The following is a 21,419-nucleotide window of genomic DNA, read 5'->3' on the forward strand; positions in this document are numbered from 1 at the left end:
TATATGACATAGTGGACGTTAAATTGTACAATTAATGGATACGGAGAGATTATTCTATTCCACATATATTTTCTTCGCAATTAAGTTTTTAATACTAAAATATTTTATTTTTGTGACTGGCTGCACACATAAATAAAAATCTCTCTGGGAATCTTATACAAACGTGTATGTCCTTTATATGTGTATTTGATTGTATTCTAAGCACTTTGGGCAACAACGTTGCATTTAAATGTGCTATATAAATAAATTAAGTGAAAAAAATAAATAAAAAAATATGGCATCTAACAAAATGACGGCTTTTATTGAATGACTCAAGCTCAGGTTATGATACATCTTTTATTGTCATGTCAATAGTTCAGGGTTCTGCAACTTCAAAGCAACTGATTCATGCACCTTCTCTCAAATGTTATTTTGAAGTGCTGAATTACAAGCTCATCGCCGTGTTTCATCTAAAATGTGATCAATTTCCCAAGTTTTGTGACGGACCGGTCCTGAACCAATCCGGTGCATCAGGAGTTTACACAACAGCATCTACTTCATTGAGACCACTAAAGAACACCAGTACTGACATAAATAAATTGAACTGAGCTCACATGCAATGCTCACCAGCACCCTGAGTATACAAGATGGTCCTTTTTTCTCACAAGGTAAGCAGATGGGATTATGATTGGGCATATTCGGCAAGTACAGATCTTTAGTCGATGGTTTCTGAAACGCCTTTTTGTTACATTATTAGAATTTACGGTTGCTTAGTTTTCTGCATAGAGCACTGTGCAGTGATGATATAGCTACAATAGCGAACGAAACAATACAGAGAGAGTCAATGAAGAATTAAAAGCACTATGTAAACACAAAGAAGTGCTGCACTTTTTAACTTGCACACAGATTTCATTAGAAGTAGGCCTACAGGCTTTTTATGTGTACACGCCCACCACTTCTAAATGCGTTTGAGTAATAATACAACAATGCCAGTTCAACAGTGTTATGACAGAATAACATCACACTTTACATCTGTACTAAATATTCACATCCACTTTCACACTACAAAGCTCTGATTGCTCAGACAGTGTAAAGATGTCATAGACTTATACAATATTCTGTTTGCACACCCCAGCCATATAATACAGCACATTTAGAAGACTCAGCACATAACTGCTAGGTTTGCTGGACATTTTCGCAACCCAAAACAATTTACACAATGGAGCTGCTACAACTGTCACGGCGTATCACTCATCAATGCTACAGGTGTGAAAGACAGGATTAAGAAAACCACTAAGAGTGCGCGAATACAGTTGCTTTGTCTGGTGATAATACAGTGAAATCATGTGATATATATCAGGCAAAACTTTCTTTTATGTTTAAGAAAAAATCCTCGGTCCCTTATTGACACATTTTAACATTCAGTGTGTGTTCTCCTGTCGAGAAGATGTTGTGCAAGCTAATGAAGAAGCTCTACAGAGATTGGACTGAGGCACACAGGGTTGGTTTCAGCATTCAACTTCAATTCATCGATTCAGTCCGGCCCCATTCTCCAGCAGCGTCTGAAATAGAAAAGACAATAATAATCAACTTAACACATTCAGGCTTTGTTTTGTATTTTTTTTTTAATCCATTTTTAGCGAATCCAGTGTTATGTTCAAAGGGATGAAATCAGATGCATTTGGTCAGACATTAGAGTCAACATAGACATTGTAGTATATCTGAAATGGTAGCCGCCATTTCTGAACATTAGTTTTTCTTTATTTCTGTAGTTTACTATATTCACCTTAGATGTTGAGCTTGTCTGAGGTTGTTCTTAGACTATGAAAAAGCGATGAGTCAATAGCAGCGCTGCTGAAGTCCTGGATCAGGTTCTTGTTGCAATCACCAAATGCTGGAGCAGCAGACACTTTGGGATGCGAGACCTGAACAAGGAAATCACCCAGCGCCACAGAACCCACGCTGTTCTGCAACGTCTCGCTGACGGGGGAATATTCTGCAACGGAGAGGAGCTCATCTCTGGAGACGGGACTGCAAGGAAAAGTGTTACAGCATATTTTAGGGATTGCCAGAATTTCAGAAATGCTGCATGTGCTCTAATGTTCTCAAAGCAGTGTAAGTGGAGCATATGTATTTATATTTCATATTAAAATTGCATGACCTAACCTGACATCCATGGACTGGACCCCATCAGAAAGATCATCTGCTCCATTTCCCTTCGTCTCCAGGGGCTCAAAGCATATGATTGGTGATTCAGACATCGCCTTTGATGGAACACCTGTTGAGCAAAGTACATTTCAAGTATTTTTATAAAAAGGATCTCCTTTCTATTATCGTTGAAGAGAAACACTAACTTCAGTTCTCAACTACACCACATGGTGGCGCTTTTACATTATTTCCAAAACATTATGTACAGTCCACATGCTGAGTCATTTAGCAACAACAACAGTGTGTGTTCTGCGTTTATCCAATGAAAAGAAAGTTCTACATCCCCAATGTAGAACTGGTAATGCGATTCAGTCAATACCTCCAGTTTCCAAGGAAGACGGTGAGACAGAAATGTGGGGTGGAGCGTCCGTTGAGGGCTCCTCGTTCTATCCAAACACAAGACAAGCAACACTATTTTCTAGAATCTTTTCCATCTGACATTAAAATCGGTCAGTTATTTAGTTTCAACGGACTGTATCAGACTTACCTTTGATTCTCCGTCTGGTTTCCTTGTTCGTTTCATTATCTCTTCAATACGCTGACAAAAATCACAAATGCAAACAGCAACATTCAATGACAAATTTAATGACACAACTTACATTGATTTACCCTGAAGACTTCTATAATCATAATTACCACTAATCTGTCCTCTCTTACACACATTACATTACACATAACTGAATCCTTTGTTGCTACATTTTTTATTTATTGTTTGATTCTGATTAATAAACAGACAGAAAGAGATCAACCTTCTTCCTCTGCATCCTCTCCTGCTCCTCCTGAATTTTCAGCATCTCCCTCTCCTGACTCTTGCGTTCGGCCTCCCTGTGAACCCTCTGCACGGCCTCCTCTCTCTGCCAGACACCATGACACATCACATCTCTATCCACACACACACATTCACAAGTGCAGAAGGACAAATTTGTGCTGCACGTGCATTAGTGACTGGATGGATAATTATTCTAAATGCGCTTATATGAGTCCTGTGTGTCATATTGTCCTTTTTGTATTTATATAAGTATCTACTTTGTGTAATTTCTGCTTTTTATACAATGGAATCCAAAGGGATTCGAGCTGGCATGGATGCCACTATTTTGCGCAAAATGGCCATCCATACGACTATACAGAACGTATTTTTGTTCATCAAGACACCCATTAAAGAGACACATATAGGACTCTTGGTGTCCTTCTCCTTGTAAAACTATTTTCATGAATAAATTATTGCACCTGTCTCTCCAGATCATCCTGGAGATCCTTCCAGCGTTGCTCCTTTTGATGCTTATCCTCTTGCTCTTTCTGGCAGCGCTCCGCCTCCTGCCTCTGTCTTTTCTCCTCCGCCACTCGAGCCGCCTCCTCCTGCCACTGTCTCTCCTCTTCCTGCTGTCTCTGGAGCTCCTCAGCCCTGAGTCTGAATCAATGGAGAAGATGATGTATGATTCGAAAAGCATACATAAAGATGACGCAGTGGAGACATAGAGCATCCGTACCGCTCCTCTTCCTGTCGTTGCTTTTCCTCTTGTTCCTTCTGTACTCTGGCCAGGCGTCGTCTCTCAGCCAGCAGCCTGCAGGCCTCTTCAGCATCAGTGGTACCTGCTTTGCCAGTGGGAGTCACTGGAGACTCTAGGGACCGAAAACATGGTCATTCAATATTTGTCTAATAATGTATGATCTTATTTGGCAAATCTTCAGTCTTTAATAAAGGTGCTTCATGATGTGTTAGATAGAAGAACCATTTTGGCTGAATGGTTCTATAAAGAACCTTAAACATCCGAAGAACCTTTCTGTTTCACAAAAGGTCTTTGAAGCAGAAAAAAAGTTTTATCCTAAACAAATTAGGATGGTTCACCTTTGAGTGAATGGCTCTTTGGGGAACCAAAAACAGTTATTCTCTGGCATCACCGTGAAGAACCTTTTTGATATATATTTTTAAAGAATATTTTCAGAATATTATAAGTGCTTTACATTTTCATTTGAGATAAAAATATGATCCTGTATCACAAGGAGTACAATTTTCCTTGATCTATTAGGATAAGTGTCCATTGTACTAGCTTTTAGAATTCAAAACTTGCTTCCCAAAAACACAATTTAATTGACGTTTGTAAATTATCCATCTGAAATCCTAGGTTTCTTATAAGAATGCTTATAAACCAGACATATTTTGCCCCCATTGACTACCATAGGAAATGGTAGTCAAAAGTGCCCCAGAACTGTTTGCTGTCCTACATTTTTCAAAACGTCTTTTGTGTTCAACAGAACAGAAAAATGATAAAGTAATTTTTCCCACTATGGGAGTCAAAGGGGGCCAAGATCTGTTTGGTCCAATACATTTTATACATAGATTTCTTGTTCATCAGAACAAATACATTTATACAGATTTGGAAGAACTGGAAGCCAAAGTGAGTAAATGATGACAGAATTATCATTTTTGGGTGAAGTATCCCTTTAACAAAAACTTCAACATTATATTATGCAATACCTACTGACATCATAAGTTGATTTCAAGGGGGAAATGTATTGCATGACATATAGAACTTCTCATTACCTGCATTGTGTCCCAGTTCCTTGCTTGCAGATTTTGGCATTCTCTCTGTTCTGGAGGTCTTTTTCTCTAAAGTGCTGGTGCCTTTGCTCTCCAGAGAGCCTTTTTCCTCTCCTTCCCACATCTTGTTTTCTTTGCATGGAGTGGTAGCTCTGTGCCTCATTGGGGATGGGGGGTATTGCCCCGGAGAGGCCGGGGATTGGATACGGCTCTTACATGACCTTGATCTGAATTACAAGAGGAAGTCATAAAGCAGGTGTCAACCTCTAAATTCGAATTAAAATGACAACAGCTGTTTTCTATATAACACAATAGTAAAACCTTTTCGGCGTGCTTGGGTTCTTGCAAGCAGGGGAACTTCGGGTGGGTGTTGTTGGAGACTCAAGTTTTTTCATTGGGGAGTCAATCAAGGTTTGGAGGATGCTCTTTTCTGTTTTTTCAGTCTAAATATCAAAACAGTGATCAAATTTAGACTTCAGGTTCTTTATGAAACTATGCAACCAAATATGGTTCTACCATCTTTATTTTTGTGTCCCCTGTCATTATTATAAATTATAATGTATCATAGTTAGATTCTGTGAAGTATTATAAAAAATTATACTATTTTTAATAACACCATATATAAAATAAAAGTAAAGTATATAAAAGTATTAGTATATAGAAAATAAATATAAAATCTCATGTTTTATTAAACTTTAGAGACCCTGGGTATAAAACCTTGCTTTAAGCTATAAATCTATGACTACACCTGGACCACTGCACAGATTGGAGAAGATCTGTGTTGCTAGGAGACCAGCTCCTCTAAGGGCTGTGTCCCACAGTGCTGTACACCAAAAATAAATGTCTGATTCTCTGTTAAGAAATTAATGTTGACAAAAATGTTCATCACATCTATGCAGACCTGAGGGGTTTTCACAGATGTGGCTACTCCTCTAGAATCCTCCAGCTGTCCACAGAATGATGCGCTAGCCTTCTTCCGTTCAGCTCTACTAGAAGATGCTCTGTAAGGAGACCTATGAGGGCTGGAGGAGGCTAATCGAGAACAAAGACAAGAGACTGAGGGTCAGAGGTCAGAGGATGACAAAGGAGCAAATTGGGGCGTGGCAAAAAGTGGAATGAATTTAATAGCGAATCTAAATGCAAGTACACTTGCCTTTTTCTGTCATATTGGATAAAGTGACAGATGAAAAATTCCTGCTCAGGGAGTCTGGAGACTCGGGCTGAATCATAAAATCTTCGACTGCAGTGAAATGCATTTTGAGAGGTTCCAGGAAGAGATAAAACACAGGATACATGAACAAGAGTTTAGACAAGATGGAAATGATGGACATTAACCAACAAGATACAGACATACTTCTTGAAACACTCTGTTGTTTAGCTTTTTCAATAATGAGTAAAAAATACAAATATCCCCAAAAAGATGCATTTATTTTGCTTAAAATAGGAAGAAATGTTGCCAAGCATTACAAATAATTAGAAAAATATTAAATGTTTTATTAATTAAGTGAAGTTTTCTTTTTCTTTGCCATATAACTCATAATATTACTTAGTAATAAAACGTAGGCTTAGCTTTTGCTGCATATAACTTCATTTTGAAGATCAACACCAGAGGCTTTTTTTCTAACTAAAAATCTGTGCCCATTTGGGTATTCCTATTTAAAATGATCAAAAACTTCATTTGTTAATCTCAGTACAGATAAAATAATTTATGAAAGTAGGTGTGTTTTTGCATCTGCATGAGAGTTTGCTAAACTCGGATGTGGACCTGCATATCAAATCGGGTAACAATTGACACCCTCCTGTGCATTCTTTAGGGGGTCTAATGCAGTTCCGGGCTGATCCTGATTACAGATGCTAACCTAATGTGCATTCGGATGCCTTACTGTGAGGAAAAGGATGAGACTCCCCGGATGATAAATGTAAATCTATGTCCTGTTATGGGACCTGTGATAGAATCTAAATCCGAACACCATTTTCCTAAAAGAAGAGAAACTAAAATGTATAAAAGCTAACAATTTTATGGGTAATGTTATACCGGGGCCTTGCTATATGGCTGCTATAGTGATAAAGAGTTTTTATTGCATTGCTATGTTGTTGTCAAAGGAACGGTTCACCGTCAAAATGTGAAAACCTTCATTATTTACTTGCCCTCTTGTCATTTCAAACCTGTATGAATTTCTTTCTTCTGCAGAACACAGAGGAAGATATGAATTTGAAGAATGTTAGTAAAAGAAAACAGTTCACGTTGACTTGCATTGGTTTCATGTCCATAAAGTTGGTCAACGGGGACCATTTTTCAAAATATCTTTTTGGGGTTTTGCAGAAGAAATATGACAACAGGGTGAGTAAATGATGACAGAATTTTCTTTTTGAATGTGAACTATTCCTTGAAAGGTTCTGGGTTGTTGCTTATAGACAAATGTCAAGAATCATAAGTAGATTCACATTAATAACATTGGCTGTTTTTATGTTTTGCACCTCCAGTTTTATTCTCAAATGTCAAAATGAGCCCATCTCAAGTCTCTAAGATATGGTTAGAGTCCTACTTCAATACAACTAAGGAATTTATTGCTCACCTTGCAAAAATGCGTAGAACATCATAGTTATACTGTTCAATTGTAAATATCAATAATATCGACATAACATACAATGCAGGGAAGTTACATACAAGTTAAATACAAACTATTTAAAAAACCTGGAAACAGCTTTCGGAGAGCAAGCATACAAGTCACAACCTCATGCACATGCAAAACATCACAACATCATAATCACTGTCATGTAATCTTTAGGGAGTTGAAAGGGATGACAAACAAAGCTGCAGGATGTCAATACCGTTCTTAGATTTGCTTGCAGAAAGGAGAGCAGCAGGATCATTGGCTAAGGAGACAGAAGCAGGAGGACAGGGCGGGGCTATTTTAGGATCACCTGCACGACAGGTGATGCAAAGCAGAGAGAGGATAAGTGCGTGAGCTTGGCACAAAGTATTTCACAAGATCACAGACAGTACAATCTAAAAAACGCCTGAAAACATTGTGTCCCTGTGAAATACTGATATACCTGGTCAGCAGTTTCGGTTCGATGGGGACAAGCATTATTTCAGGCAGGGAGTTCAAAAATGAAATTAGTTGCGCTTATAAAAGCTGGATGGAAATATGAACCGCTGAAAGATGAAATAACCCAGAGCGCAGCATGCAGCTGATGACCGCGATCATATCAGGTTCTCTGAAAGCCTTATGCTCTCCAAGGGCAGATATAAACTGATTCTTAATCCCACGCCCTAACCCGCCACACAAAATCAAAGCATATTGTGCAGTTTTTCTAACGAGACATGTTATTAATATACTCTGGAAAGGCTCTGTAACATGATTACAGGGGTTCCTTCCTGCTCTCGGACGGTGTAAATAATAGATGTAGTTATGAATGCACCACAGAATCTGGGTAGAGATTTTGCATGTCATTTCGGCCAAAAAAACAAGCCAATTTATCTGAATAACAGATTTAATTGCTAAGAGGACTGTTATAGACTAATATAATTAAAATGATGAAAACAAACATTAAATATAGCATTGACACAGCAGAAAGCATCTACATAGCTAGCTAACAGTATCAGCACAGTTAATCGTGTTTGTTTCCAGCTAAAACAGCCCAATTTGTCCCTCGCTCCGAGCAATTGCCCGGACGATTTATAGACCCTCTGGGTCTTTGATAAATATCAGTCAGCACTAACCTTGAGACTAAGCTTCCTTGCAGCTGGGGCGACTCCTTTAGCCGCCCACCCCGGTCAGGCAGATAACAGCAACAGAACGACGCCTTTGTGACACTGCAGTGGCCACAAGCAGCATCTGCATCTAAAACTGATTTTCATCTCATACCGTTCATCCCTCGCCCCACTGCTGTTGTCAATATCTGTCCCTCTTTTTGAACAAAAGGTCTGCAATGCAGTTTCCACACCCTGTTTCTGTATCTCTTCATCTAATTCCCCTCGCCTCTGAGAACTCACACAAGGGACCCTTTCACACCCTCCCACCATCTCTCCACAACTCACCCTCGCAGACTCCGGGAGGTCCGCCCCAAGTCCAGCGTTTGGGCCTGTGGTCCGCCTTGCAGGCTGCGCTCAACGGAACGTCGCATCAGGGCCTCCAGCCGCTCCTGTTCGTTGCGTTCCAAAACAGGGAAGAAAAGAGACTCTCTGACCGAGCTGTCGCTACGGCGCCGTGAGGATGGGGATGAGGCTGGCTGCTCCATGGCGACCACCTCGCCTATCCGTCTTTGACTCCCTCTTTTTCCCTGCTATCCTCCTTGTATGCGAGCAAGCAAAATAAGAGGGCCTCACCCTCTCTTGCACTCAGTGACTCTCTCTCTCTCTCTCTCTCTCTCTGTTTCTCTGCTTCTCCCAGGTGACTCTGTGTTTTAGAGCATAGAGCCAGACAGAGGAGAGAATGGTCCAATCTAACTCCACCCATACCCTCCCCCCCAGCCGCTGACACAACTGGGTGAGCACACGCACACACAGTGAGTATCATAATGATACAGGTTGCATCATTGATATCAGGAAGCTTTCATTAATTTTTCCTTCCGCTTGCTCTCTTTTTTTCCGTTCCACCCCTCCCTTCATTCTCCTCTCTCCATCTCTTCTACAACCTGTACTGTAATCATGCTTTCAGTCTGACGTTAACATCTTGATTGATTCAATATAAATAGACTTAACCCTTTAAACCCTAAAGTGTCGATGTTTACAAATGAAAATTATACAGCTTCCCAGAATGCAACAAATCTATATGAGCAAGCGAAATTACACAATCAGTACGGCTCACAGAAATACTTGATTGTGATTGGCCAGTCGCCTCATTCTGCAGTCAAATATTTTTATATAAGGTCAGATAAGCTGTTATTTGAAACAATTCTTTTTGCATTGAATATTATTGTTTGATATTATTTATATAACGCTTTCAAAAATAAGGGTCAATTTTTCATAAAATTTGAAAATTTCATTTAGGGATGCACCGACTTTTGGCCGATAACCGATAATTCTTTAACATCGGAAGATGATAACCGATATGTTGGCCGATACAGTATCTAAATATTAATATAAAATTCCCTAAGACTGAAACAAAAGGCAAAAAGTGGACAACTGCTCTTATTTGAAAACATTCACTGCAGAAAACAAGGTAACCATTAGTTCTCTTTTCTTCCCTGAAAATCATGAACCAAGCCTACTTTACACTAGTTAACAATTCTTTAACCTTCAAACTTTTCTGGTATATATTTTTTATCTAATAAACAAATTTTTGATGTTCTTCCAGAGCAACCCAGAAAAAAAGTCTTAATAGCCACATAGAAAGCATTCAGACAGCAGTTCTCTTTCAAACAATATGCTTTTGTTCCTATAATCTACACATTTATAAATACTGTATCTACATACTAATGTTTTGCTAATAGCAGTTAGTGAATGATCACAACAGTACTCTTCTCTTTCTCTATTTTAACTGAGCAGCGTGCAGCTGAAGTTTAACCAGAGTAAATGCTTTATCTGCTATAATATATCAGCCTAAATTCTGTTATCGGCCAATATCAATAACATTAAAAATGATAATTTATCTGTCGATACCGATATGGCCGATAATTTATCGTGCATCCCTAAGTTAAATACAATAGTGATCACTGCAGCAACAATTTACATTAAGGTTGTATTTGTTAACCGTTTGTTAATGCATTGCTAACATGACCTAACAATGAATTATCCTTAGTCCATGTAAATTTCACTATTTACTAATACATTTTTTAAATAAAACATTGTAACTGTTAACATTAGGTAATGCATGCTGAACTAAAAAATTAACAATTGTACTGAACTTGAAGGTGCTGCGTGTAATTCCTTGGAGGATCTATTGACAGAAATGCAATATAATATACATACTATTTTTTTTTACTATCTTTAGAGGTTTAGGCCTATAAAGACCTTTGTCTACGAGACAAAATGTCTTGTTGTTTCTATAGTATCCCCAAAACTGCTCTACAGAGCGCGTCCCATAAAGACATCATCTCCTTCGGCAAAGAAGTGAAAACGTAACAACGTCTTAGTTCTGTGTCAGCCACCGTAGTGCTTCAAAAGAGAGGTGTGTAGTCGTAATAGTGTACAACAATAAATGTACAATAATGTAGGCTACAACCGTTTAGGTGCCGTAACACCAACAGATCTTGCTCATAATAAAAGTATCTTTGTCGTAAGCTAGATACTATGTTGTCTTTATTGCAAAATAAGACAGCCTCCTCTCACATCTCATTATTTTCTTATTTGAACAATCTCATGAAAAGATTTATCTGAAGGTGATAAATGGTTTGATAGCGGAGAGTATGCTTCTTCATAAAAGAGACTTACACTGCAAACTGTCTGTGGGTGGATGTAAGGAGGGCAGGCTGATCCACATTTGATTTTACTGCAGATACAGAGGCGCAGAATTCATTTAAATCCAAGCACCAGCCAAGAACAGAGTCATCTAAGGTACGGCTAGACATTATAGAGGCAGTACTAACAGGCGATATGAATCAAGAGGAATGACACATGGCATACAACCACACCCTGCACACAACATCCTCATCCATTGCTTAACAGCAGTAGTTATGACAGTATTATACTGCATCATGACAGTTCCATTTTGGCTTCCTTATATACGCCATTACTATGAAACACTGTCTTTGACAAGGTCATCTGATTTAGAATGGATATCGGGAATTGTGAGGTCATTCGACCACCCCAGAGAGAGTCCCCGATCATTACAGCTTCTGAACGGGGGAAGCTAGTTTACAATCAATACGTGCAAAGACTTTTCTTTCCTGTTGAGAAAAGGCTAAATCTCATAAAGGTAGGAAGTCTAGGAGGCTAATTACCAAACATGCACGAATAACTAAACCTCATTTAATAAGTAAGACAAAGTATCCAACCACACTGTGTGGTAATGGCATTGTCAAATATACATTAATGCATCTGATATTGTTAGCATAATGCTCTTCCATTTGAGATAAAGGCATACTCATGTATCACCCAGTATGATGACACAAAAAATAACAGGACATCTAATGGAAAATTAAGCAGCTACTGCCTGCCTTCATTAAAAAAAAGTACACTTTGGTAGAGTGATGATATTAGATGGTGATGCCATGATCCTTTGATTCTATAAATACCACTCATGCCATGGATGACATCAGCCATAAAAGTAAGTGATTTCATACTGTATATGTAGTACAGCAAGACCAGGAATCCACAGTTAATAGGGACAAATTTGACTTCATGTTGACTTAAAAAATCAAAACATACAACAAATGCTTCATATCTGTGCTAGTGATGTGCACACTGGTGGGATTTGTAGTGGCCACTAGCGGTGAGTTTGAGAATTGCAACCAATCTCTCAGTACAAACACTACGGTGGCCAACACAGCACAATAAGATGTCGTCGGCTGAGACAGCATATCTTCGAATGTTGACACAGGGAAGATATCATGCGAGCATTAGAAAGACTGTAGAAAGAGCGATGTCTTATTTATTACATAAAATAAAGGGTCAGGGGATTTTAAGTATAAAATGAAGGATAAAAGTCAGGCAGGAGCTAGGACCTGCGTTAATATTATAAAGACTTTCCAGCAGAGATGCGTTTGTACCCCCAAGTTTTAGCAGAGATACTCAGAGATATCTATGGAGATAAAGATTGTCTAAAAATACTATGTGAGAAACATAGTAACACACTGATCTTACAGCAAGATGGCAGTTAGGTATCATTTGTAAAGTCGGACCGGACTACGTACTGCAGGGTAGGGAGAGGAAGAAGCAACGTGCTTTGTAGAGTTGTTTGTCCTTTTAGGGCTACTGTACAAAACATGGCGGCTAATTCAATGTATGTAGGCCCACTCTGTATGTAGATAGAAATAGCTTATTCTAAGGTAATACAAACATAACGGTTCATTACGTAAGGTCTTTATGCAACTCTGAAGAAATAGTTTTTGTATTTCTGTCAATAGATCCTCTTAAAAAACCCACATTGTTCCTTTACCAAGGGTTCACCCAAAAGTGAAAATTCTGTCATCATTTAGGCGACTCAAACCCAGATTGTTCCAAACCTGTAAAAATAGCTTTATTCTGCTGAACACAAAGGAAGATATTCGGAAGAATGTCAGCAACCAAACAGATCTCATCCACCATTTACTGCCGTAGTAGGGAAAATAAATACTTTGGGAGTCAATGGGTGATAAGATCTGTTTGGCAACTTCCAAATATCTTCATTTGTGTTCAGCAGAACAAAGAAATGTATACAGGTTTGGAAAAATCTCATAGGGTTAACCATGACAGAATTTAAATTATTTGGTGAACTATTCCTTTTAGTTTGGATGAAATCCCTGACCTTTTCCTCCTCCTCACGCTGCCTCCTTTTCTCCTCCACTGCTGAGCGGCGGAGCATCTCTTTCTGCCGCTGCTCCTCCAGACGCCTGCCTCGCTCCTCCACCGAGCGCACATACTGCTGCTGGGCGCGTCTTTGCCTCTCCCCAAGAGCTTGTTCGCGCACAGCTAGAGACATATAGTGGGGGATGGACATGAATGACTCTAAAGATTGCCCTGATACTGTAAAGGCCAAGCCATTCCCCGTCTGCTGACAATACTGATTTTGTTACACTAAGCTCTAGGACGTATTATAAGTAGTATGCTGTCCAAGTGACATTGGATTCAGTGATGTATGAGCCTGCAGTCTATTCCCCTTTAACAACCCCATTCTTTGAACTTATCCAGCAGGAAGTGTCAGAGAAATCACTTACAACTTTAATGCAAGCAATGTTTTTTTCACAGATTTCACAGGCAGCTTACCTTTGCTCTTGTCTTTTTCCTCTCTCCTTTCTTTGGCCAGTCGAAGTCTGTCCTTCTTTGAACAGCCATCTTGCATGAGAAAGGAAATAAGTGCATATGAAGACACCCTAAACATGTGTGTGGTCATCTCACAAGGCAAGGTACCGAGCGAAAATGAAGACTGAAGGGACAAAATATGAGAACGTAAAAAATGGTCTTTAAATCATTTGTTTTAATTGTGTAATGGTATGCAAATACATGCATAGTCGAAAAGCTGGAGGAAACACCATCCTCTGATTCTGCGATTCATGGTGGAGCCTACGGCACAGGCTGTCAGTTCAACACAAATCTACATCTAACACATTTTTTATGTAGCTGTTGGCAAAAATGATGAATATATAGCATAGATTTTTATAGAAAACATCCTAATATTTATACCAGACAGCAGAGACTATGTGTGGTAAAATCTTAAACAATGATCTTTGATATCATAAGGCTGATAAATATTGCCTGACAACAAAGAGGAAATCAGATTTAAATCCAAAAAGGTTTTCATATAAACATATTAAAAGTCATATGTAATAAAAAGAACAACCAATAACAACACATTTCACTGCACCAGTATGTTTTAATGGGTGGGCATAGATGTCGGCACCATTACTTGTTGTGGATGGTGATATATTATTGGGTATTCAGATAAACCGTTTTATAAATCATAAACAAAATATAATTACATAAGAAAATAGTAATTTCCTTTTAAATGTGCACCTTTGGTCACCTGCACAGGTCAGTTTTGGTTTACCCACCCTCCTCTCACCCCAGTTTCCATGCCAACGGCTTAAGATGCTCGTTTTCCCCATTCCACAAACCTTTGATTTCTGTGTGAAATTGACAAAAGCAGAAATATGACCAAAACCTACCTGTCAGTTCCACGACTGTTGCCATCTCCACGTTCTGCATGATGTAGTCCAATAAAAATCAAGGTCCAGATAACATTCCGACTCCACGAAAAACGGTTCCGGGATCAAACACAGACCGCATGAAAATCAAAAACGCGATGAGGGATGACAATCCGTTAAGCCTCAAATGTATCTCACCACTGTGTTTTAAGGCATACCGAGAGTGATGGCAGAACCCAAAAAGCGCAGGGTTCTACCGTGCAGTGCGCAAGCGCGCGTAAGCAATGCGCCTACGAGCAATGCATTACGTCATTGTGTATACAGTTCTATATATGGAATCAGGGCAGCTACCCACGTGATGAAATTATATCGTTTACACTGACTAGACACGTTCAATTAAATAAGCAATGCTTAGAAATGTATAAAGTTAGCCTTGCTGCATGTATAAATACAGAATAAAATAAATGTCATTTTTAGCATAACAAAATCAGTTTGGCAAACTCTTTATGAGTTACATGTTGTTCACAATCTATACACAACTAACTAAAATTGACTAACTTCACATGCACATTGTGCAGATTTAAAAAAGTACATATGTTTCTATAAGATTAATTTTATACTTGCAGATACACAAATGTGATTTGGTTTATAATGCACAATACAGCTGTTCTTACTCATAATAAAATTAGTCTAATAAAATAATTCACACATACTTTCTGTAATTATAACACTTTTGTGCTTGTCATAACCTGGAATTTTAAATATGATTGTAATAAAAAAAAATCGGACAATTACAGATGTTTCCAAGGTTTACAATACAAATATTTCGACGTTTGGCTTGAAATGTTTGATTTTATTTCAAAATCACAGGTTTCTGATCAGAAGCAGCAAAGGACAAAAGCAAGAGAAACCATAATTATTTGCTCACTATAATAATATATGCAAAATGAACCAACTTTAACCATCAACTGCTTTGCAGCTAAGGACCAGTTTAGCGAGAATACAATTTATAAGATCTCATAATTCTTGCATTGGTATGTCAATCTGCATACAAAAATACTTGTAGCCCTGTAAAATAATGAGCATTCATTATTTATTTTAACTAGGCAAAAACAAAAAACAAGATCAGGATGGATTTGTTTAAAAAAATCACAGTTAAAGGAACAAGGAGCTAAAAAGAGAGAGACTTCAAGAACAACAGATGCATTGGCTAATGCAATATTGTATGATCAGTAAATTATTAATGGTGATTTAGGTGAAAAGAAAACATTTAAAAAGGCATTTTGTATTAACTCCCCCAGTGAGTTTCGCATTTCTCCACAAAACTTTCAAACATTTCTATTAGGGTAGAGACTGCAAGACCAAAAATAAAATTGGTTATCTTTTTATTGCGAATCCAGAGATTCTGTTGTAGCTAAATTCCACTTGATGTGAAATCAAAATAAATACATTAAAATATAACAAAATGAATTGAAGATGACAATGCTTGTCAAGTCAAAGAAACCTGAAACTTGAACCTCCGTGTACATTTTGTTGGGAGCTGTGGCTTCAGGGATGCTGCAGGTTGAAAACGTTTTCTTCCCAGTATCATATTAGATCTGGAGAAGGGATAAAGCATTGTTGACAACAGACATTACCACAACATTTATTAAAACTTAATTCGTATCCTTGCTTTATGGTAACAGAAGGTAAGGACAACTCAAATTAAGCCTCCAAGTTCTCTGAAAAATAAACACCCTCTTCAAACGTCACACAGAGGTCTAAGCACTTACATCATCAATGTCCTCATCATCATCACCAATGTCATCAAACTGAATTTCATCGTCATCGCCAGGCCCGAAGGTATCGGTCTCGTTGATTTTGGCTGCAAGGTGCCAACAGTGAGAATTTAAAGTGACATGGCATTTAATTCAGTGCAGCAATAAGACTCACATTTTGCAAGCAAAGAACTATCGTCCATTAGGAATTGTCTATTACAAGTAACGTTTCCCAGATAGGGATCAAATATACTGACCGTGTTCTGGAAGCTCTCCATAGGCTTTCAAACTTCGAGCCTCATCAGCATTATACTTCAAAATGACATCTGCTTTGTTATCCTGACAATACAGTTCATAATTGAATCACAGCTATTCACACTTGCATAAAATAAATTTGTTGTTTCAGACTAAAGGTTTTCACCCACTGTAAATCGTTTCTAGGCAAACAAAATAATTAAAAATCTTTCGAAATTACATAGAAGTAAAACAGCAATTTGTAAGAAATATTTAACAGACAAACCTGGTAGTCTCGTAATCCAATGAGTATAATGTCTGATGTGTTAATCCAGACCTACATTTACAAAAAGGTAAGAATTGTTAAAATAATATATCTTTTACCAATTAAAAATATTTTTTAATTTCAGAGCTTTATTCTGCCCTATGCAAAACACACTTTAGAGAAAAATTGAGTGGTAACATTAACTACATCAATTAATTAGTTTCATCAGATGATATTGAATAATTGGTCTAAAACCTTCCTATCACTCTCTTAAAATACACGATTCAGCTCATTCACATAATGGATTACGAAATGCTGAATCTGCATTCAGCCTGGAGCTTTACAGAGGGGAGCTGTAAATTGCACCTTTTTCCGGAGCTTTCCTCGAATGTGACAAAGCCGCTTGACTCCATCGAAACACATGGCCTCTAATCTCCCATTTCCCAACATTTTAATTACCTGTGCATATTCTAGGAGAGAAAACAAACAACAGATTTAAAGGTGAAATATCTTTGAGATAACGGTCCTACATCTAGTTTTGTGAAGGTTTCTCATTATGTACCTTGTCCATCCTCTTTAAACACCAGCTCCCTCTTCTCGGATTCATTTTCATTCTTACCACGTCGCCGATTCTTTCCTCCCTTACCTGTACACACAAGTTGATTGGATAAGACACCGTACACATTTACACCACGATGGGGATAATCATAAACCAACTAAACGACCATGAAATTATTGTATGCAGAAATATCCAAATCTAGTCTGAATGATGTTCAACCACTTGCCACAAAACATGTTTCTTTAGTTGGTTTAAGGTGACATTACACTATTGTTAACCAATTGTTACAGCAGCCTCAGGCTAGTTATTCTTTCCCTTTAAATATTTACTGTCATACAAAGTGCATAAAAGTCAGCCTGGTTCATTGTAACCTATTGAGTGAGCAAAACACATCCATCCAGAAAATAATAATTTCACTTTATCCTGTTAGTTCAGTAAGTCTAACAGACTAAAACGTTGAACCTTTAAGAATGAGCTGTCACTGTTACGTCAATGCAATAAAACCTCATAACGTGCCATTATCAGTTCGTAACTGCGTAACATAATGCAGTAGCTGACAACATCATTTTCTACGAGGTGTATTTAGTATTTCTACAACTTATAAGCAAGTCATGTTTAAAAGCAGACGTATCAAATGTGAAAATAAAATATTTACAATTAGCTGTTATTCTATTCTTAAATATCACCCTCATCAGCTCACGTTACCGTGTTTGCTAAATCCGAAGCTAACATCTCACACGCTTGTCATTAAACACCTTACCTTTGTTTTTCGGCATATTATTCTCTGTAGGTCGACAACTCTATGATATTGTTGAGCAATCACTGTGAATTATAACCATATGTTAAATATGTCACTTCTTTAACGAGCAGCTGTTAGCTGACCAAAGCCGTTAGACAGAAAAGCTGCTACTGAGACATGCGCAAAATCAACACATTCAATATCATAAAACTTTATTGGCAACAGATACTATAACCAAATCCATCGAAAACGTTCAATTCGTAGATTTTGTAAATATTATTTGTCATTTTGAAAAGAATTATATGCAACGACGTATACTACTTTTTATAGTAATATGTTTAAATGCCAACTTTATTGTATATAGCTATATAAACAGCGATATTTTAAATAACCCCCCCGTAAAAAAGTCGAGTTACACATTATTAAAAATATTTAAATGTTTTATGTCAAAACAAAATGCATTTTGTTTTATTTTGAGCGCTTCTATGACCTCCTATACAGCAGGGGGCGCCAATTGCTTCACTAACACGAGTTACAGCAGAAGAAGACGAGATGTTTTGTTTTCAGCATGTGTGCCTGAATTAAGTATTTTATTTAAACGTGAGGTTGTCTAGTCTGATCAACCCACCAAGTGCGAATTAGTTAACATTTACGAAGTAAATAAACATACATTGAATACAAAGCACAGGTTCTGTAACATCGCAAACAGAATGCTACAAAAATGCGCTGTTGGCGGTTGTCCGAACAGATCGGACACGATTATACTTTATATTTTACCCGAGGATCCAAAAAGACGCAGCGCATGGATGGAGTTTATGGAAGACACCAAAGCAAATGGGGAAAACGTGTCGTCTTCATGTCGCGTGTGCGGTGATCATTTCTCTGAGGACTGCTACTTCAAACTGGATCTGGGTTACACCACTTGCAAGATATTAAGCGTGGACGCAGTGCCCACAATCCTCTCTGTTAATCGATCATGTGAGACTGTAAACAGCATACAGAACGAGGTAAGACGGTTGTAAAAAATGCATTTGCTGTGACTAGTTATGCACTTTGTTAATCCGTGTGTTGTTTTATTTGACAGGAGACCGATGACACATGTGCAATCACCATTGCTGAGACCATTTCACTTGCGTGTGTCAAAGAGGAACCTCTTGAATTTGATTTGAATTGCAGCAGGACACCCCAAGATGATCAAAACTCGTCGCTGGAGGACACTGTAAAATGTGAGGAAAGTGAGCTTACCATTACTGAAGATATGGACATGAAGAAACCTGACCAAGATGCGAAAGTAAAGAAAGTGAGAAAAGGTGGTAGACTCAGGTCTTTCAAATGTTTAGCTTGTGGGCAGAAGTTTCGCGGTAGGGGTGCACTTATACAGCATCAACGGGAAAAACACCTGAAGCAAAAAAGCGAATCAGTGACTCAAGAGAAGATTATTGCTTGTTCAACTCCTACCGAAAAGTTCCCCAAAATGGGTCTCTCTATGCAACATAGCGCTACACACACTGCTATAGACACTGAAGGGAATTCTGATAAAAAGCACATGTGTGATCAGTGTGGAAAGAGCTTTGCTTATGAAAGTTTTTTGAAAGTTCATCAGAAAGTTCACGAGTATGGTGAGTCCGTACTGCCATTTGCTTGCCACTTATGTCCCAGACGCTTTGGCTACAAAGTAGCCCTCGTCGCTCACCTTAGACAGCACGTGCGGAAAACTGAAAGCCTTTGCCCAATCTGTGAAAAGAGTTTCCCTGTCCAAGAGTTTCCTGCTTCAGCACATCAAAACATCTCATGCTACGAAAAAACTCTTTTGTAAGACTTGCAATAGTAGTTTCAAGCTCAACGGCTATATGAAACACATGGACATGCACAACAAGGTGACCCCGTACTACTGTCAAATCTGCAAGATCTATCTCACGCAGAAAGACCACCCGGGGCACGTGCTCAACCATGAAAAAAACAGTGTGTCTGAAGAGCCTGTTGCATCCTCCAAAGACATACCAAGAAGAGGCAGAAAGAAGCGTGCACATGTATCAGAACAACACAACAATTCTGAAGAAGGTTCAGCGCCTGGAGTCGGGTCAGACAGCGAGCTTGTAACCGTCAGGCAGGAGGAGGCCGAAATGGAGCTGTCTGGTGAAGCCAACATTCTGGATAGGAGTGCGGCAGATCCATCAGAAGGCGGTGGAATCTGAAGAGGCTCAGATTTTTCTGAAATAGGAAGTAACCCAAGATATTCATTAAGAGGAGAAAAGTATGGATGATGCTCTTACTCAATGAGCCGAGATATCAGTTTCATTACATCAGTATGAAAGGTTTAGATGTGTTTTTGTAGTTTGAACTTTTTTTATTGAGGTTGTTTCTATTTGAACACTGTTTTACTTTAGGCAGATTTGTAGATGAATCTTAAGTTACTCTGTCAACTAAACTAAATATTGGCTATTTTAGGTAGACTTCTGTTTGTTACAGAACACATTGTGTATACATACATTTTGTCTTTTTAATCATGGTAGGAAAGGTAAAGTATTATGTTGCAGAGCTTAAAGATAAATGTGTGCATTGAAAGAAGCAATTCATAAAAATCATGTAGTTTTTACACTGTTATGTCTTATGGTCGTATTTCATTTCCCTCTAAGCTTCAAAAATTAAAAACGCAGATGCATTCGGGAAATGATAGATAAAAATCCATTCTCTGATATATCAGTATAGACACCTAAATCTTAAAGGAACAGTTTACCCCCAAAATAAAAATTCTGCCCAGAACTGTTTGCTTTCCTGCATTCCTCAATGATGTGTTCAAAAGAACAAATAAATGTATAAAGCAATTTTTTCTACCATGATAGTAAATAAACACCAAGAATTGTTGGGTTACAAGCATTCTTTCAAATATCTGTATCTGTGTTCATCAGAACAAAGAAATGTACACAGATTTGGAACGACTTGAGGGTGAATAAATGATGACAGAATTCTTTTTTTGGGTGAACCGTTCCTTTAAAGACGGCATGAAATAAAAGTGATCATTCTTATTGTTTTACACAGTGGTGAAGTATTTATTATAAATTATTTATTAGTGCACATCATTATTTAAAACAATAATTTGCACTTGTAATCTTTAATCAAATCGATTAGGTTGTTCCTAGAAGTGATGCAAAATCTTGCCAGAAAATGACAATAAATTACATTAGCTAATACCTACACCTACTAGAACCCTAAAGCTAACCGTACAATAATAAAAAATAGCAATTAACTGTGTGACAAATCATACGGTATTGAAGTGCGCCAGCCCAGTAAAGGTGGCAGTAAACGATCTCTATTCACTTCTGGTCACGAGGAATGGCGCAAGGGCGGTGCTGCAATGACTGACAGATTGCAAACCTGGGTTCAAATCTTTCACCTTTTAACGATCTAAA

The 21,419-nt window shown here is 38.2% G+C and overlaps 3 protein-coding genes across 3 annotated transcripts; 1 reads left to right on the forward strand and 2 right to left on the reverse strand.

Annotated features, from left to right (window-relative positions):
• Positions 1 to 275: 275 nt before the first annotated feature.
• On the reverse strand, positions 276 to 14,722 carry map7d2b (MAP7 domain containing 2b). The gene is given in 18 exon segments (XM_056738825.1): positions 276 to 1,541; positions 1,766 to 2,010; positions 2,146 to 2,257; positions 2,507 to 2,573; positions 2,675 to 2,725; positions 2,937 to 3,041; positions 3,415 to 3,595; positions 3,675 to 3,807; positions 4,730 to 4,953; positions 5,048 to 5,169; positions 5,628 to 5,758; positions 5,880 to 5,966; positions 7,559 to 7,651; positions 8,772 to 8,826; positions 8,828 to 8,875; positions 13,120 to 13,283; positions 13,578 to 13,646; positions 14,477 to 14,722. Coding segments are annotated over 17 exon segments (1,926 nt in total). The 5' UTR covers positions 14,517 to 14,722; the 3' UTR covers positions 276 to 1,541; position 1,766.
• Positions 14,723 to 15,531: 809 nt separating this feature from the next.
• eif1axb (eukaryotic translation initiation factor 1A X-linked b) lies at positions 15,532 to 18,191 on the reverse strand. Its single transcript, XM_056737821.1, has 7 exons — positions 18,026 to 18,191; positions 17,274 to 17,352; positions 17,078 to 17,181; positions 16,733 to 16,783; positions 16,470 to 16,551; positions 16,228 to 16,319; positions 15,532 to 16,053 (listed from the first exon to the last, which is right to left on the reverse strand). The coding sequence occupies exons 1-7, from the start codon at positions 18,044 to 18,046 to the stop codon at positions 16,048 to 16,050; spliced, it is 435 nt and encodes a 144-aa protein (XP_056593799.1). The 5' UTR covers positions 18,047 to 18,191; the 3' UTR covers positions 15,532 to 16,047.
• A 154-nt stretch (positions 18,192 to 18,345) lies between these two features.
• On the forward strand, positions 18,346 to 20,610 carry si:dkey-226l10.6 (zinc finger protein 454). Its single transcript, XM_056737819.1, has 2 exons — positions 18,346 to 19,016; positions 19,094 to 20,610. Exons 1-2 carry the CDS (start codon positions 18,720 to 18,722, stop codon positions 19,823 to 19,825), a joined length of 1,029 nt encoding a protein of 342 aa, XP_056593797.1. The 5' UTR covers positions 18,346 to 18,719; the 3' UTR covers positions 19,826 to 20,610.
• Positions 20,611 to 21,419: the final 809 nt, after the last annotated feature.

This window comes from Triplophysa dalaica, chromosome 23 (assembly GCF_015846415.1).
Source record: "Triplophysa dalaica isolate WHDGS20190420 chromosome 23, ASM1584641v1, whole genome shotgun sequence".
Lineage (NCBI taxonomy): Eukaryota > Metazoa > Chordata > Actinopteri > Cypriniformes > Nemacheilidae > Triplophysa > Triplophysa dalaica.